This window comes from Emys orbicularis, chromosome 7 (assembly GCF_028017835.1).
Source record: "Emys orbicularis isolate rEmyOrb1 chromosome 7, rEmyOrb1.hap1, whole genome shotgun sequence".
NCBI classification, from domain to species: domain Eukaryota; kingdom Metazoa; phylum Chordata; order Testudines; family Emydidae; genus Emys; species Emys orbicularis.
In genome coordinates, this window is record NC_088689.1 from 126,458,503 (window position 1) to 126,477,968 (window position 19,466).

Consider the following 19,466-nt stretch of genomic DNA (forward strand, 5'->3'; position numbering starts at 1 on the left):
CTTTGCTGGTATGAATATTCATGTCAGGGGATATCTTAAATTGGCTACAAGAATAGGATACTTCTAGATTTCAGGAGTGTTGAGTAGACAATCCTCTCAAGAAAGCTGATTCTTTTCTTTACTTTTGTAAGTTACAGATAGGCTGAAGTCTCTGGAATTAAGACAAATACTTGGGTGTTTGTTCAGTTTCTTAATTCTCAAACTATGGCCCTTTGTAGCAGACCTCACTCGAGCAAATTCCCCAACTGTGGGACTAAAGAAGGAAGGTCTCCAGGATTAACATCCTAGAGTGATGTGCTATTCAATGCGAACATCAGCGTCTGGGCCAGCGTGAACACCACATTTCATGAAACTATGGAAAAACCAAACAAAAGCCAAATCAAATAAAATGCATCATGAATGATTTCATAGAATACAAATTCATGTCTTGGTACAGTCCACTTTGTTTAGCTGCTGAAAGTGTGGCTTAAGTACTGCCACTTTGCAAAGAAGGATGGCAACAAAAGAGAAGCAAGGGACCTGTTTGTGATCCTATACACTTGTACATGGACAGTGTGTTAGAAAAACCTGTCTTAGCAGAGCTACTAATGACAAACAAGCCCTGTAATACAGAGCAGTTGTGTACAGTATATTTGTTACAACAGATCTGTGGGTTTGGGGATTTTATTTTTTATTTTTTGGACCTTTAAGTAATTAAGATTCAAGGAGACGCTGTTAAAGACAGCTAAAGCATTATTTGGCTAAGTAGGCAGGGTTGTGAATTTAAAACACGCATACGTTCTTTGTGCTGATTTTCCCCTCCACCTCCCGAGTCATCAAATTTTATCTGCTTGTTTTCATAAGCACAAAACAATGACAAAGGACTTGATTCTCTGCTCACTTACATCAGGGCAAGACAGAAAAAGCCCATGTAATTTCACTGGCTTCAATAGAATAAACAGTCAGTGTAAACAAGAGGCGAGCCAGACCCCACGACACTTCCATAGTCATTAGTGAAGACACTTCCATAGCGAGGCTGACCGAACCGTGTAGCGTAGACCAGGCCGCAGTCAGTGATTAATTCCCAGAAAGTACTACTTCCTTCTGCAAAACCCTGGGAAATATTCTCTGCTTGATCTTCAGGGAAATCAATCTGCAATTCTCAGATGATTAAGGGCCCTCTAGCAATGAAGGCACGTGACTAAGACCCAGTTTTCACCTCACACCACTTCCCTGTGTTCTCTCCATTTCCTATGACCGTGTCTACACTAGAAACTAGTACCTCTAACTGCTCTAGTTGTTTTATAGCTATTCAGGGAAGGGAAGGGGAATAAGCTATATGGTACACAGCATCTTTTTATCAGTAAAACTGTGCCCACACTCGGAGTTGTATTGTATACCTGTATTGTATTCCTGTAAAAAAGTCACATCCCTAACTGAAATTGTTATTTCAGTTCAAAAACTGTCTGCAGACCTGACTCAAGGCTGCAAGCAAGCAAGGTTAACAATGTTTTAAAATTCTATTCACCTATTCTATTTTAAGACTCTTCTGTACCACAGAAACCAGCCTGTTGGGTGAATCCGAAACGGATTTACTGTGTATACAATAATCATGGTGAATGGCATGCAGTAAACATCTTGTCAGAAGTGTCTTCGGTGAGAACTGATGGATTGAATTAAACAGAAGACAAAACTAGTCATTGAATTAAACAGAAGACAAAACTAGTCACTGAACCAGGGTGTGTGTGTGTCTCCGCGTGCTGCCCCCGCCCCGAGTGCCGACTCCGCAGTTCCCATTGGCTGGGAACTGCGGCCAATGTGAGCTGCGGGGGCGGTGCCTGTGGAGACCCCCTGACCCCCCGCCTAGGAGCCGCTGCCAGAGGGGTACGTGTGCCGGTCGCTTTGGGAGCCGCGCTGCCCGAGGTAAGCGCCGCCCCCCTGACTCCCTCCCACACCCCAACACCCAGAGCCTGCACCCAAACTCCCTCTCAGAGCCTGATCTCCGCACTCCCTCCTGCACCCCAACCCCTGCCCCAATCAAGGTACCTCACTTCATTTTCATTTACTTCCCATTACTTATAATATAGGAGGAGGAGGAAGAAAAAAAGAATGAAAAATGGGGGAGAGCTAAGTGAGACTGTTCTTTTTCTTGGCTGGGTCCCGAGAGGGCCCCCCGAAAATGAAGTTGCGCACAGGGCCCCACTAACTCTAAATCCGCCACTGGAAGGAAGAGTGAAAAGATTTCAGAACACCACTCAGTATAAAAACCCAACCAACTCCACACCCCGACGGACAGAAAAAGGAATGGAGTGGCAGGAACACAGTTTTCGTAGACAGAAGGGACCATTACATGACCTCTGATCTCCACAGTGCGGCAGGTAAAAAGTAGCACAATATTGCTCAAGTGCATAATGGCCAAGGGGTAGGGACAGTGGTAATTGATGGGAGGAGGATCTGTTGGGACCTCTCCTGGCTCCTGCTGGTGGCTCCCAAGCAGTATGTCCTGGCAATGGACTAACCATGTCATTTGCACAGAGCAATGGGCTGGAGAATAAGGTGCTTTTGGAGACGTAAGAGGGCAGGGGCAAAAGTCAAACATTTTTCAAATGAGCTTTTTTCCAGCTCTGGAAAAACTAAGTGAAAGGAGACAAATAAGAGGGATGTTTACTGTCTGAATTGATTCACCCTGTGCAATGACTTATGGATGGAAATGTTGGCCATGATTAAGAAAAGGATGCCTAAAGTTAGAGGTACCTACATAATTTGCCCCAGTAATGAACACAGCATAGCTCTCAGTGGACACTGTTTGGTTTTTAGCATTTTTGAAAAGTTATTTAGGGCCCTTATGGGCTAGATGCACAGAAGGATTTGTGCACCTACCTTCCAGTTTTGGTATCACGGCAATGCACAAGACCCCTGCCCCACCACTGAACCCAGTAGGCGTCTTGCTAGGTGTTTATATTTCCAATGTAAAAGTTCCCTAGGTTAAGTTTTTGCAGTAAAAAGGACCCTAGGCACCTGTGTTCCTGCATCTTGGAATGCACCCTGCTGCTCCCCTCTAGGCATCTGGATGCCTGTCTTCTGCCTAAGCCGCAGTGCAAATGCATTCCTCCACCTAATTGTCCTGAAGGACCTGATCCTAATTATAAAAGGTCTCTCTTGGGGCCCGTGAGAAAGCAAAGTACAAGAATGAGCCTATAGCCTGTTGGTTAGAGCTCTCACCCAGGATCCAGGAGATCCAGAACCTAGTACCCCTGACCCAGTATGGCCAGTCTAGCCCAGTATCCTGTCTTCCAGCAGTAGCTGGTGCCAGATGCTTCAGAGGGATGGACAGAACAGGGCAATTGTTGAGTCATCCATCCGTCATCCAGTCCCAGCATGTGGCAGTCAGAGGTGTAGGGACAACCAGAGCATGGGGTTGCCTCCCTGACCATCTTGGCTAATAACCTCATGGAGGATAGGTCTATCAATGGCTTTCTAATTCCTTTTTGAACCCAGTTATTCTTTTGGCTTTCACAACGTCCCCTGGCAACGAGTTCCACAGGTTGACTGTGTGTTGTGTAAAGAAATGCTTCCTTGTGTTTGTTTTAAATCTGCGGCCTATTAATTTCATTGGGTGCCCCCTGGTTCTTGTGTTATGAGAATGCTTGAGAGGTTCACCGATGAGAACTGCAAGCACAGACAGGTGCGCACGTTCAGGCTGCATAGAGGCCTCTAGCTCGGTAACAGGGGCAGGACTCAGCAAACATCCCTCTTGTCAGCATCTCCCTCTGGCTAGCTTAGATGGCTCCCACCTGGCTTTTGTGGAGCACGTTCTACGGTGTCTCTCTCTCCCCATTCATTGTATAGTAGGCCTGGGCACCTTAACTCAGGCTTTATGAAGTGCAGTGTTGGGCCTGTGATTTTCTATGCTGAGCATTGTAACATGTTACCCCCTTTGTACATCCAGGCCTCTGACCCTAACTTTAGGCTCCCTTTTTAAAGATCTTGGCCCAATGCTTAAAGTGCACTTTCACTTCAGGAAAGCCAGCGTTAAACTCATGCCCTAGTTTGCTGCAATTTGTCCCCATAACATTGCTAAATAGTTGTATTTGGCGGCTGTAGGTTTTCTAGCATTGCTTAATTTAGCTAGAGCAAATCCTAGGCCTCCGGCAGAAAATGCACCAGAGCGTACAGGAGTTAACACCACAGCCACTGTTTCTCTTCACAATTGTTTAGCTGGGGAGCGGCTCGTTGTTAATGCTAACCCAGTAGTATATCCATTTATTGGAATTCCCAAAGCTACAAATCAATGGGAAGCATGTATATGTGTGACATGTATATTTGTGTACTTTGTCTTGTCTCTCTTGCTTAAAAAATAGCTCAATAACTATCTTGCACTTAGAGCTGAAGACATTTTTTTTTTTGGCCAATGGTTTATTTGCTGGAAGTTGCTCTTTGAGGTCAACCAAAACTGTTTGCAAACTTGGGTTGAATTCAGCAGATTTCCCCCCCTTTTGGCAGAAACGTTCAGAAAAAAGTCAAACACATTTGTATTGACATTTTCAAAAAGTGAAATATTCTGACTTGTTTCAAAATGATGTTTTATTTGAAAATTTAGCTCAATTTAACAAAAAAAGCAATAAAAGCCACATACAAAAAGAAGAGTCAGCTTTTGTTTCAATGAGAAAAAAAAAGTTTAAAAAGTTCATTTCAGCTTAACCCAAAATGATTTTTTTCCTGGATTTTTTGGTTTGACCACCAAACAAACAGAGCAATTATTCACCGAGCTCTACTCGTACCATATGTTCAGGTCAACTCTGATGCATGTTTTAAATGGCCCAGGAAGCAAAATAAAGTGAATTTTAGGGTCACCAGGTTCCAAACCTGCAATCAAAGGAGCACCTATCAGAATGAATACAAAAACATGCATCTTTTGCTGTCGTGTTTCCTTTATCATGCCGGTAGCCACTAACACCCTGTGACATCAGTGATGATATATGAACGCACCAAATGGTCATTAAATATATGCTGTTGGGAGAAACTGAGTAGATTTTATATAAATCAATTCCACAAAGAAAATAGAGCAAAGAAAGTGAGCAAATAACCCCTGTAACTATTTATCTTGACATTTCAAGATGTGTTAGAAAGTTAATTTACCTTCCTATTTTTGTGTTATCCTATCATTATCCATTGTTAAGTTTCCTTCCTTTGCTTGTTTGCTTTACAATTACTCATCCAACTGAGGAGGGGGAATTGGGCAGCCAGTCAAGCGAGAGAATAGCAATTTCACAGAGAAACAACAGTAATGGACTGAAATGAACTGATTATATAGATACATCAATGTAAATGAGACAAGAAACAGTCCAGTTATATAATCTTCAAATTGCTACCTGTCTGTTGCTCTGACTGCGATTAGCCACGTAAGTTGTACTGAAAATACAGAACGAGAAAATGAACTGAAGAAGCCCATTTTGGATCCAATCCTGTTCCTATTCATTTCAATGGCAAAACTTTCATTGACTTAAAAAGGAGCAGGTCCTTTGTGTTCGCTCTAGTACTGTAGACCACACTGGCTGTGGACTCAAGCCAAATAAAAGGTGAAGGAAAGCTCTTCGTTTTCTGTATACAGAATTTCAAAATATATTTCCCTGTCTTTCCTGTAAAGTTAGGTAGAAATGCAGGAGGTCAAGGTTTTAAAGACGTACTCATAGAGCAAAATACATGACTTGATTTCAACGTTCTTATATTGTACCTCTTCTCTCTTGGCCAGTTAATCACCCTAGCTGGATTTTGAAACAATTGTCCTTTATCTTTCACCAGTACTAGAAGTGACTACTCAGGGAAGTTCAGCTTCTTGGACAATCTTTGTTCAGATTGTCAATGTCGACCTGACCAAAGTATGAAGAACTTACATGTAATATTCAATAGGCGTGCATAACGTGGTTGCAATGAGCTTGATTCTGATCTCACAAATCAACGATGTGCACTGGCTCTCAGAGTCCTAATCAGGCTCTCAGAGTCCAACAATAATTTGTTTGCAATAAGCAAACACGCGGCAAGTTTGTTCCTTACCTGAAAGCTGGTGTTCTGCAAAGGACTCCCCCAATAAGGAACATTGGGCTGCTCCACTGCTTACCTTTGACCCAGGTTATTCATCCAATCAGCCCTTCTGAAGTTTTGGCACCCAGCATCACCATAGCCTTGATTATACTTCCCTATCCTTTAGAGGGCAAAGTTGGAGGTGCCTTCCCCATAGGGAAAGTGTGTTATGGGGTGGGGGTGGAGGGATGATTCAGATGCTGAATTGTTTAGATGCTTGCTGTTATCTCCTGGCTCCACAGTCTACATTTGGGTCTATGCAGACTCTGGAATGAATGCTGGAGCTGACAAGAGACGGTGCATTGGCCCCAGTAGGATGAAGGCTAAGAAGAGTAGAGGTTTCACTATACCACTAGGGAACTTCTTTTGTTCCTGATGGCTTTAACTAGGGCACTCCTGTAGAGTCTCTCTCTCTCTCTTCCTCCCTCCCTCCACAGATGGGTGTAGCAACATGGCATGACTTGGTCTGGAAGTCAGTTTCTCTTGTTTGAAGTCAATGTCTTGCAACATGCAAGGTTATTACTCAGGGGACAAGATGCTGCATTCGCTCTGGTTTCTTGCATCAAACCAAACCAGGCATCACCTATTGGGTCTGAGAAATATTCTCGATGTGACTCTTTGGGCGTATTCCCTTGCATGTCCTTGGCAAGCCAGACACCTAAGGCAGTGCAATTATGGCCGATGCAGACCTATATACCGTGTGTTTCAATACAAGCTGACAGCTCCTTGAACAATTGGCTCCACGTTGCACTCATGCTTCTAAGCATATTGTCCTTTAGAAGATGTGGCTCCTGGCCAGTCCCAGGGAGCACGCCCCATAGTCTTGAGGCTAATCACGTCATTCTCGTCAATGCCTGATGGTCTCTTCACTATCCAAATCAATTTGAACACAGTCTCCCTCTACCTCCAAGGAGCTGGAGAGACCCCTGGTCCTTCTCTAGGGGCCATGGCCAGCTGCTGGGAAGAACAGAGGGGCAAGTGACTTTCTCCAATGGAGAGTAATCTCTTCCATGCTCCGTGAAAGTTCTGTATGCAAGGAATGGGTGGGGAGCGAAGGGAAACAGGAGAGAGGTGCTGGTACAGGAGATGGGACAGCAGTGACCATGCAACAGCTTGCCTGGGAGGAGATCCTGATGCAAACTTCTTTCCCTGTGAGCCTCTACCAAGGTCTGTGCCCAGGAGGAGGAGTTGGGCTAGACAGCTAGAAGGGGCTGGGAGCCCATCACATGCTTACTGTGGTGTCACGTGGATGCTGGTTTTACTTCACACCAAGTGCCTGGCCAGAGAAGCCCAATGGATTTTTGGCATCAAAATGGGCAGAAAATGCTGGCAGATGATGGCAGATTTAGCTGGGATTGGTCCTGCTTTGAGCAGGGGGTTGGACTAGATGACCTCCCGAGGTCTCTTCCAACCCTAATCTTCTATGATTCTATTTTGCTGGTTTTGCCAGCTGGGCCCTTATCTCTTCTCCTTTGGGCCTTCAGAACAGCTAGAGCTCTGAAACAAAGCCCTGCAGTGGGCGAGCCAGGTGGAGGCACAGCTCTGACTGCTGGAAGGAAATGCTGGTAGGGTCCTAGGCCACAGATGGACCCACCTGTTACCCAGATTGCAGGGGCCCTGTGCCCAATTGCCATGCTAACCGTCCTCAGCTGATGGCAACTGGTACAGCTGGTTCAGGGAGGCTACGACAGGGTTGCTGAGGCAGTAGTTCATTTATTTTCAAAGTAAACCCAATAGCCATCCAAGTCTAGGAACTCTGGGCTGGTATTGCAATCGGATAGGCTAGCTGACAAAAGGCACTGAAAGATGCTGTTGAATCTAGCCCTGTCCATCTCATTTAATTTAGCTCATTGGCTGGACCCTATCACACTGATTTCCATTAGGCAATTCTAAATCTCTTTGCTGGAACACATGCTTTCTACTGTCCACTGCTGACCTGGCCAGTCCATTCTGCACCTACGTTACCAGTGTAAGATCACACCTCCATTCTGGCAGCTCTTCCCTTGCTCCTTGACGCTACTCCTCGGAGAAGCCCCAGACCAAAGATCCTCTCTAATCTCTCAACCCTCCCCAAACCACGACCACCTCCACCCAGCACTTTTCCCCCCACGCAGCTTCCTGCTGGCCCACTAACTACCAGTCACACAGAGGTACTACATGAATCTTAGTCGTGGAGTAGTTTTTATGAAGCAACGCTGCTAGATCTATAGAGAAAGTATTGTCTGTGCAGTAAGTGCTCCTTATTAAAAATGGATCATATTGATAGCTCATAGCATTTTCATCTACTCTGTTTTTAAATATACACTAAGTGCCTGATCCTGCCTTCAATCCACCCTCAGTGCTCCCATAGTCCTGAGCAGGAATTGCAACTGGGCACACAGGCAAGGATTTCAAGCATTGCTGCCTAGGCCTGGCAAAGGAATCCACAGATGGTCCTGCAGTATGATTGCACAATGGTGCGTGGTTGATGTTACAGTATCTTCTCTTCCCATGCCTCCCTGTTTGCAAGTGACATACAGTGGGCCCTGATTATCCTCCTGGAGGCCTTTCTCAGCTAGAAAGAATCACACTGAAGCCCTCCAGGAATTCAGAGAGAATGTGACACCGAATCCCCAACTGGGCCCACGTCAGTTTTTTACTGCAGTTGCTGAAGGTGGTATGGCAGAGGACAGGGCCGGCTCTAGCGTTTTTGCCGCCCCAAGCAGAAAAAAAAAAAAAAAAAAAAAAAGCCGCGACCGCAAGCGGCAGCAGCTCTACCGCTGCTTCATTCTAGGGCGGCAATTCGGTGGCAGGTCCTTCGCTCCGAGAGGGAGTGACGGCCCCGCCACCGAACGGCCGGACGTGCCGCCCCCCTCTTCATTGGCCGCCCCAGGCACCTGCTTGCTAGGCTGGTGCCTGGAGCCGGCCCTGGCAGAGGATCTCCTTGTCACTTGTCATTTTTACAATCACCACCAAGGAGCCAGAAGCAGCTGCTTTAAAGATAATTTACAGTAACTGTTTTGAATGAGAAATTAAAATACACTGAAAGTGACGTTACTTTAATGCAGTGATTCTCAAACTTTTGCACTGGTGACCCCTTTCACATAGCAATAGGGTTACCATATCTATTAAATAAAAAAAGAGGACCCTCCATGGGCCCTGGCCCCGCCCATTTCCCCACCCCCTGCCCCGCCCCAACTCCGCCCCTTCCCCGCCCTAACTCCGCCCCCTCCTCCCTCCCACTCCCAGCCACGGGGAAAGGGCTGCCGGAGCGCTACCGGCTTCACGGTTTGCCGGGCAGCCCCCAGACCCTGCGCCCCCGGCCGGCGCTTGCCCAGCGCAGCTGGAGCCCGGGAGGGGAAGCGCCCAGCCGGGGGCGCAGGGTCTGGAGGCTGCCCGGCAAACCGTGAAGCCGGTAGCGCTTGGGCTTCGGGCAGCCCCCTTGCCTCCGGACCCTGCGCCCCCAGCCGGGCACTTCCCCTCCCAGGCTCCGGCGGCGCAGGGTCCGGAGGCATGGGGGCTGCCCGAAGCCGGTAGCGCTCGGCTCTTAAACAGAGCCGAAGAGTCGGGGAGGAGCAGAGCTGCCGCGGCCGGAGGCTCTGCTCCTCCCCTGACTCTTCGGCTCTGTTTAAGAGCCAAGCTGCCCCAGCGCTACCGGCTTCGGGCAGCCCCCATGCCTCCGGACCCTGCGCCGCCGGAGCCCGGGAGGGGAAGTGCCCGGCCGGCGGCTGGGGTCCGGAGGCAAGGGGGCTGCCTGAAGCCCATAGCGCTCGGGCAGCTCCGCTCTTAAACAGAGCCGAAGAGTCAGGGGAGGAGCAGAGCCGCCATTTTCCCCGGACATGTTCGGCTTTTTGGCAATTCCCCCCGGACGGGGGTTTGAGTGCCGAAAAGCCGGACATGTCCGGGAAAAAGAGGACGTATGGTAACCCTACATAGCAAGCCTCTGAGTGCGACCCCCCCCCCTTTACACATTAAAAACACTTTTTTATATATTTAACACCATTAGAAATGCTGGAGGCAAAGTGGGATTTGGGGTGGAGGTTGACAGTTTGCAACCCCCCATGTAATAATCTCGCAACCCCCTGAGGGGTCCTGACCCCCAGTTTGAGAACCTCTGCTTTAATGGGTTTGTAATTACAAAAGTTTGCTCCTGCAGTGAAATATTTGTTAAGAAATAGACTTGTGGTGGATAATGTCCTACTATTGCTGATATTTTAAAAATATGGATCATCAGTGCCTACCTCTTATATAGCACTTATCAGTAGATTCCATTGCACGATACAGAGGAGGTCATTATCATCACCCCCGCTTTACAGATGTGGAAACTGAGCCTCAGAGAGGGCAAACGTGACTTGTTCAAGGTCATCCATTTGATCAGGAAGAACTGAGAAAGAGCCAAGGTCTTCAGAGTCCTAGTCTAGTGCTCTGACCACTAGGACACACAGCCTCCAAAGCATCCAAGTAATAGGGGCCAAATCTTGCAAGCAACCACCTCCTCATCTCCTGTGAGACTAGGGGCAAGGACTGGAGGATTTAACCCAAAAAATTTAGGATTCTACCCTCCCCTTAATTTAGACAAAACGATAGAGAGATTAAAGAAAATCCTTATAGCAGTTTTGCAATTTCCCCACAGGATAATGGAAGATGGATAGAATGTCGAATGAAAGAGAGAAACCCAGCACTTATGCCAGCTTAACTCCACCGATGTCCACAGAGCTATCTTCATTGCCAGTGGTGTGAGAAGAGAAGCTGATCCTTAACGTTTCTTGGGTCAGATCCTTGGCTGGCCTCAACTGACTTCAGTGGAGCTGTGCCAATTTGAACAAGATGGGTATCTGACCGTGCAGTTTCTTTCTTACTGAGAGAGATGTCGTGTTTGACCAGAAGCCATTGATTAATTGCTTAACCGTGCATTGTTTTAAGCACTGTGCATTTCTCTGGCAGGTAGACTGACAGGGAATGAAAAGATCAAAGTCTTATTGAGAATATTTTTCTCTAGGATCTCCAAACAAAACAATTAGTCATGTTCTTCATCAGAAGGCTAACCAATGATATAGTAGTGAATGGTATTGTAGCATTGCCTATAATTAAGGGACTGTTTGCATTTTAATTATTAACGGCTATCTCCGGATGTTGATAATTCAGCTATAAAACAAACATTAAAGCAAGTTTGGCAGTTTCTGAGCTATGGAATAGTTAAAAGTTTAATTTTTCATAGAATCAGAGAAATGTAGGGAAGGGACCTCAAGTGATTGTCTAGTTCGGTCCCCTGCTCTGAGGCAGGATTAAGTATTATTCTAGACCTTCCCTGACAGGTGTTTGTCTAACTTGTTCTTTAAAACCTCCAGTGATGGAGATTCCACAGCCTCCCCAGGTAACTTGTTCCAGTGCTTGTCTACAGTTAGGAAGTTTTTCCTAACGTCTGACCTAAATCTCCCTTATGACAATTTAAGCCCATTTTGTGTATATGCGCGTGCTCGCGGCTTGTGCCTGGCTTTTTTATAAACATTGGAGAAATTTAAACTAACCTCACCAGTAAGTGTTTGGACAGAACATTAGTCTGAGGGGTAATGATTCAGACCAGTGTCTGTTTAAGTTTGCATGACTCCCTTGAAGAGAAGGTGAGTCCAATTCCGCTCTCCGTTACCACGGTGCGAGTGAGAGGAGAATTGGTGCCAGTGCGAATCAGAGCTGATGCCAAATACAAGTGTTTGAAAATTACCTTAGTGTAAACCTGTGGTCCCCCCAACTGTGAGGCGCACCCCATTAGGGGGACATGGAGGAATGTTCGGGGGCTGGGGGACATGGCAAGGTCCAGGCCACCCCCTATTGCGGGCAGAAAGGGAGCCCCACTCTTCTCCCAGATCTTCTCCGGCCCTACTCCCAGCTGTGGCCCTGTTCCTGGCCCTGTGTCCTGACCGCGGCTCCTGTGGGGGGCCTGGACAGAGGTAAGGGGGGGCACAACGTAAAAAGTTAGGAACCACTGGTGTAAACCCCAAAACAGCAAAAAATTCAGCTAAGACTGAAAGTCTGCCCTGACTTTATGGGATGAATTTTGCTCTGACAGCACAAAATCTGACCCTACAGTCTTCATTTATGGAAGTAACACAGGAGAAAGTAAACAAATAAAAGGGATGATCTATCTAAAGCAGAAAATCCATGCTAATACTATGGCCTTCCCGCTCGATTACAGTTGGCTAGGTTTCATTCTGAGCAGATCTGAACACAGGGCCACATTCTGCAATCTTTTACTCAGGTGAGTAGCCCAAAAGAAATTCTGCACAGTCGAGGATTGCAGGATTGGGCCCGTAGGCCAATTACAAGTCAGTGTAATACTAGGTTTCAGAGTACAAGCCGTGTTAGTCTGTATCCGCAAAAATAACAGGAGTACTTGTGGCACTTTAGAGACTAACAAATTTATTAGAGCATAAGCTTTCGTGGGCTACAACCCACTTCTTCGGATGCATATAGATGCATATGCATCCGAAGAAGTGGGTTGTAGCCCACGAAAGCTTATGCTCTAATAAATTTGTTAGTCTCTAAAGTGCCACAAGTACTCCTGTTATTTTTAGTGTAATACTAGTTATCTCATCCACACGATGGCGCTCACGTTCATAGCATACATTCATCAACAATAGCTAAAAGGCTGTAGTTGAAGTTCTCTATAGAGCAGAGGTGGGCAAACTACGGCTCGCGGGACCGTCCTGCCTGGCCCCTGAGCTCCCGGCTGGGGAGGCAACCCCCAGCTCCTCCCCTGCTTTCCCCCCTCCCCAGCAGCCACGCCGCTGCGCAGGCAGCACGGCTTGCGCCCGCCCACCTCCCAAGCTTACCAATAAACCTGTCCTGCCGCTCTGAGCGGCATGGTAAGGGGGCGGGGAGGGGGGTGGGGGGTGGGTAAGGGGCAGGAGGTCCCGGGGGGGAGTCAGGGGACAGAAAGCGGTTGGATGGGGCAGAGGTTCGGGGGGGAAGGTCAGGAGACAGTGAGCAGGGGGGGTTGGATAGGGGATGGGGTCCTGGGTGGGGACGGTCAGGGGACAAGGAGCAGGGGGGGTTGGATAGGGGGTGGGGTCCTGGGTGGGGACGGTCAGGGGACAAGGAGCAGGGGGGGTTGGATAGGGGGTGGGGTCCTGGGAGGGGACGGCCAGGGGACAAGGAGCAGGGGGGGTTGGATGGGGAGGTTCCAGGGGGGCGGTTAGGGGCGGGGGATCCTAGGAGGGGGTAGTCAGGGGACAAGGAGCAGGGGGGTTTGGATGGGTGGGAGGTTCTGAGGGGGGCAGTCAGGGGGCGGGGCCAGGCTGCTTGGGGAGGCACAGCCTTCCCTACCCGGCCCTCCATACCGTTTCGCAACCCCAGTGTGGCCCTCAGGCCAAAAAGTTTGCCCACCCCTGCTATAGAGCCTCAAATGGTAATAATAAATACTTAGTTTCAGAGTAGCAGCCGTGTTAGTCTGTATCCGCAAAAAGAACAGGAGTACTTGTGGCACCTTAGAGACTAACAAATTTATTAGAGCATAAGCTTTCGTGGGCTACAGCCCACTTCTTCGGATGCATATAGAGTGGAACATATATTGAGGAGATATATATACACACATACAGAGAGCATGAACAGGTGGGAGTTGTCTTACCAACTCTGAGAGGGCAATTAAGTAAGAGAAAAAAAACTTTTGAAGTGATCAAGACAGGCCCAACAAAGAAAATAACAGAACACCACTAGCTGTCACCTTCAGCCCCCAACTAAAACCTCTCCAGCGCATCATCAAAGATCTACAACCTATCCTGAAAGATGATCCCTCACTCTCACAGATCTTGGGAGACAGACCTGTCCTCGCTTACAGACAACCCCCCAACCTAAAGCAAATACTTACCAGCAACCACACATCACTGAACAAAAACACTGACCCAGGAACCTATCCTTGTAACAAAGCCCGATGCCAACTCTGTCCACATATCTATTCGAGTGACATCATCATAGGACCTAATCGCATCAGCCATACCATCAGGGGCTCGTTCACCTGCACATCTACCAATGTGATATATGCCATCATGTGCCAGCAATGCCCCTCTGCCATGTATATTGGCCAAACCGGACAGTCGCTATGCAAAAGAATTAATGGACACAAATCTGACATCAGGAATCATAATACTCAAAAACCAGTGGGAGAACACTTTAACCTGTCTGGCCATTCAATGACAGACCTGCAGGTGGCTATCTTACAACAGAAAAACTTCAAAAACAGACTCCAACGAGAGACTGCTGAGCTGGAATTGATATGCAAACTAGATACAATCAACTCAGGATTGAATAAGGACTGGGAATGGCTGAGCCATTACAAACATTGAATCTATCTCCCCTTGTAAGTATTCTCACACTTCTTATCAAACTGTCTGTACTGAGCTATCTTGATTATCACTTCAAAAGTTTTTTTTCTTACTTAATTGGCCTCTCAGAGTTGGTAAGACAACTCCCACCTGTTCATGCTCTCTGTATGTGTGTATATATATCTCCTCAATATATGTTCCACTCTATATGCATCCGAAGAAGTGGGCTGTAGCCCACGAAAGCTTATGCTCTAATAAATTTGTTAGTCTCTAAGGTGCCACAAGTACTCCTGTTCTTTTTAATAAATACTTAGTGCTTCTCTAGCATTTAACATCTTCAAAGCACTGAGCAAACTTTATTCAGGTAATATTTAGACCACTCAAGTCCCATAAATGTCACAAGTATCAGTGGAGATTTCATGAGGTTAGTTACTACGTTGAGATCTGAACAGATGGAATATATTCAAAGTTTTATTGTTGTTTAAAAACTAAAACAGTAAAAACTTTTGCTAATTCAATTATTCACTTTCTAACACAAAATCCATAAAGCTTGTCACAAATGACTAGTATCGGATAAATTTTAAATCTGAATATTTGCAGAATCAAACTGTTGAATGACAAGAGTAAGCAAAGAAAGAATATTGATTTTTTAAAATGCATCTCTGCAGAGATTAAATCACTTTGGAATATTTGTTTGCATAAGTATTTACATCCTCTAGGCATACTCTGTGCAATGCTACTAAGTATGCAAGGAGCAACAGCTAAGAAGAAAGAACTGACCTGCCTGAATAGTCAATGACAGAGGACATTACTTACTCTCAAAGCAAGGTTTTATTCTAGCCTCATTTCCAGCAAGTCTGCTTGGGGTGGACCAGTGGTTCTCAACCTGTGGCCCACGGGCTGCTTGTGGCCCAATCAGCACAGAGCTGCAGCCCATGTGACATCCTCAGGGCCATACAGGTAGTATTGGATGCAGCCCACATAATACATTGTGGGCCATATATGCAGCCCACAATGGCAAATAGGTTGAGAACCAGTGGGGTCAACACTGCATAGGTAGTTCTGTCGCTTTAAGAGGACAAATCAAGCCTCCTTAGCTTAAGTCTAGGTTAAAAAGAAACAAAAATTGGTTGACGCCCTGTATGAAAGGAGAGGCCAACACCTCTTTGGCTCAGTTGCAAATCAAGCCAGGTGTGACCAGAGACTGGGGCAATGGGCTATTCATTTGCATTGAAGGCTGCAGGAAGATCATTTGCATTGTAAACCACAGGAGACTGCAAAATTAACATGGTTTCACCTCCCTGGTGGACACAGCCCAGGTGGGCTTCCTGACTTTGAAGACAGAGATATGCTTTGGGGATAGAGGAACTGCTGAAAGACTTTGGGGGAATCCATCAGCTGAGAGAATAAAGAAGCCAGCACTTTGTACCCATGAAAGACGGGTCCTCCTAAAACCAGGTGGGAGAAAGTTGACAACTTGCTCTGAGTAAGAAACTGTTAGGCAATGCCGTATCTTGCTAGAATTACATTTAAGACACTTGAAAGCATGTTATTTTAGTTGGTAACCCTTTCACATCTCTTACTCTTGCTTGAACGCAGGTAAAGCTACATTCTTTCTTAATAAACATATTCTTGGTTTTACTACAAACCACCTCACTGCGGTGTATTAAGGTGGAGCGTATAACCCCAGCTGAGCTAACAAACTGTTGTGTGTACTGGCTCTTGGAATACCTCAGTGAGTGTCCAGCCAGAGGGACTGCAGAAAAGGACCTGGGAATTACAGTGGATGAGAAGCTGGTGTGCCCTTGTTGCTAAGAAGGCTAACGGCATATTGAGCTTAATTAGTAGGAGCATTGCCAGCAGATTGCGGGAAGTGATTATTCCCCTCTACTCGGCACTGGTGAGGCCACACCTGGAGTATTGCATCCAGTTTTGGGCACCCCACTACAGAAAGGATGTGGACAAATTGGAGAGAGTTCAGAGGAGGGCAACGAAAATGATTAGGGAGCTGGCGGACATGACTTACGAGGAGAGGCTGAGGGAACTGGGCTTGTTTAGTCTGCAGAATAGAAGAGTGAGGGGGGATTTGATAGCAGCCTTCAACTACCTGAAGGGGGGTTCCAAAGAGGATGGAACTCGGCTGTTCTCAGTGGTGGCAGATGACAGAACAAGGAGCAATGGTCTCAAGTTGCAGTGGGGGAGGTTTAGGCTGGATATTAGGAAACACTATTTCACTAGGAGGGTGGTGAAGCACTGGAATGGGTTACCTAGGGAGGTGGTGGAATCTCCTTCCTTGACAAAGCCCTGGCTGGGATGATTTAATTGGGGATTGGTCCTGCTTTGAGCAGGGGGTTGGACTAGATGATCTCCTGAGGTCTCTTCCAACCCTGATATTCTAGGATTCTGTGACACTGCTGGGGAGATGATTTTGGGGAGACTCAGGACTGGAAGGGTTGTTGGGGTCAGGAGCCAGACTGGAGGAAGCCAGGGTGAGACCGTTGTGCTGTGAGTAAGCTGCACAGCACAGAGGTAGGACAGGTGGCGACAGAACCACTTCCTGGTCTGGGTGAACCCCCAAAGCGCCAGACTCTGATTAGGGCTGGCTGAACAGGGAGGATTCCGTTTCACGGAAAATGTAGAGGCGTCACAATTGGTTTTAGAACAGTATGAAAATGAGACACTGAAATGTTTCATGAAAAACATGAGACAGACTGTCTATCCCAAAAGAGCCGATAGTGCTGTGCTTAGAGCACTCACCTGGGAGCCCCAGGTTCAAGTCCCGGCTCTCAGCCTGGCAGAGCGCATCCAGAAATTCCATCCTGGACCTGAGAAAGGTTTATGGAAACTGATAGGTTTCTGTGAAGAGTTTGGTGTTTTTCAACAAAAAACAGACAGAAATATTCCTGACAAGCTCTAGTTTCAATCCAGCAAGACACCTTTAAAGCAAGGAGCGATCCCATTGGACTTTACTGTATTAGGTGTTTAGTGCTGCTCAGATTTAAATAGGAGTTCCCAGGACTAGCTGGCTTCACCCACCCCACTCTGGGTTTGTGCATTGGTCAGGGACTCCTCTCCCTCCACTCGTGGGGAGAATCTAGACAGGCCAAAGCCTTGTCTCAAAGCTTTTGTTCATGGAAGCTAAGTAAGGACAGGGAAAGGGATGCTAAATTCCCATTAGAAATTATTTGGGAATGGGCTTCCAAATACACTAGATGCCTTTGAAAAAAATTGCACTCTCAGCTCTTAGGTGATAATACGCTGATCTTCATATCTACCATTGCGCATATTCCCAATACTTCCTCCAAAATAAGTTATATTATTTCTGCAATGAGATCAAGGAACAGACATGGAAGGATCTATCGTTATTGTCAGCAGCCTGCTGCGTAAGACCCAAAGGAAGACATGTTTACTGCCCCAAGGAGTTTAACATCTGTACAGACTATCCTTCCTGCTGAACAAGAGCATAGAGGCCGAAAAGGTCATGTGGACTGAAGGCCTAAACTAGAAATGGATTTACAGTCTTATTACCCTGCATCCGGGCTGTGGGAAAACAGATCTTCAGCTTTGAGTGTACTGATTCCTGAACAATATACTGGGGGGCGGGGGGCGGGGGGGAAATCACTGACTGTTACCCTAGGCGGCATTTTTCAGTCCTCACGTGGGCAATCCTACTGCGGCGTTCAGGGAGAGTATTGCCTGGGAGCAGCCTCTAGGATGAGACGTGTAAGGCCTTGATTGCTGGAAACCCCACTTCCAGGCATTGTTGACATTCACACTTGACGCTCGCAGGATGGCTAGGCCAGTTCAGTAGTGATTGCAAGCCACTTAAGATCACTCGTTAATCTTGTGATCATTCATTCCGGTAGCTTCTTAAGCAATTCAGCTGCCTGCCAGCCTTTACATTGCCTAGCAACCATGCCAGCCACACGGCAGATGTCAGAACGTAACTACCAGCAAAATTATTTGTATAAGAAGATAAAAAATAAGGAAAAAGCTGTGGCTATAAACTCAAGTTCTCATCTCATTTTATAGAAACAGTGTCTGGAGTTTTAAAGGTGTATAGATTGATTGCAGGATAGGTACCCAAGTGTATCTGCTAACAGAGCTGCACAGGTAAACTATTGCTCCAATATGGAGCTCTGTTGACTTAAACGGGACCCCCTGCTTAAAACAAGGGATTCCCCATGCAGAGATGATTACAGTTTATTCCCCCCGACCCATGTGGGTATTTATCAGTGCATCCTGGTATTAAGACAATCAGCTGCTATCCAGTTTAACAAACTGGACACAATAACCACAAATATAATTTCTCATTGTCTGGAGCACTGGACTGGGATTCAGAAGACCTGGGTTGTATTCCTGGCTTAGCCACGGACCTTGGGCAATTTCACTTCATGGCCCCGCGCCTCTATTGCCCCAGCTATAAGGAATGGGTATAACAATACTGACCTCCTATGTAAAGTATTTTGAGATCTTAATACCCAAGGAAAACAAAACTTTCTATTTCACTTAGATCACCTGGACCAGAATCTGATCCCCTTATGCACAATGAGTAGCGTCTTGCTCCATGAGTAGTTGCACTGAAGGTAGTAGGATTGTTTGTGCAACAAAGCACAAGTAAGGAAGGATTGAACAATCTTCTCCTGTATGAGTCAGAGTTAACCACTCCTTTCTTATTACCGTACACAGCCAAGGAATTTTACACCAACCATTTCACAACACCAAATTGTTACAGTATTTGCCACCAAATTTAGTTTTTCATATTATTAGAACTTCGACTGTTTTTAGTGAAGAATTTGCTTGCAGCTTAGAAACAGGTTCAGTGACCCTGATAACAAGATACATGCTTTTAAAGGGTAAATTTTATTAAATAATATATCATGCTATTTAACTGGCTGGCACGCAGTATTAACTTTGGAAAAAAAAATTTTGGGGACATTAAGGGAAGCCTGTGTATGCACACAGGAGTGTTTGTAATGCCTGTTTCTCCCCTAATTGTCCAGAGATTTTACCAATGGGCCAAGAGTTTACTATTGAGGATACTGAGGTAAGTTCTACAACAGCACCTTTTGATCTGGATTGAAGAAAGAGAGAAAAAGGTAAGTGGAA

General features: G+C 46.5%; 1 protein-coding gene across 1 annotated transcript in view; it reads right to left on the reverse strand.

The window, feature by feature from the left end:
* The window catches only part of C7H3orf49 (chromosome 7 C3orf49 homolog), a 32,982-nt gene extending 15,807 nt beyond the window's left edge, over positions 1-17,175 (reverse strand). Inside the window, 1 exon segment of the mRNA XM_065408273.1 lies at positions 17,115-17,175. Within this exon segment, the coding sequence (XP_065264345.1) occupies positions 17,115-17,175 (61 nt within the window).
* Positions 17,176-19,466: the final 2,291 nt, after the last annotated feature.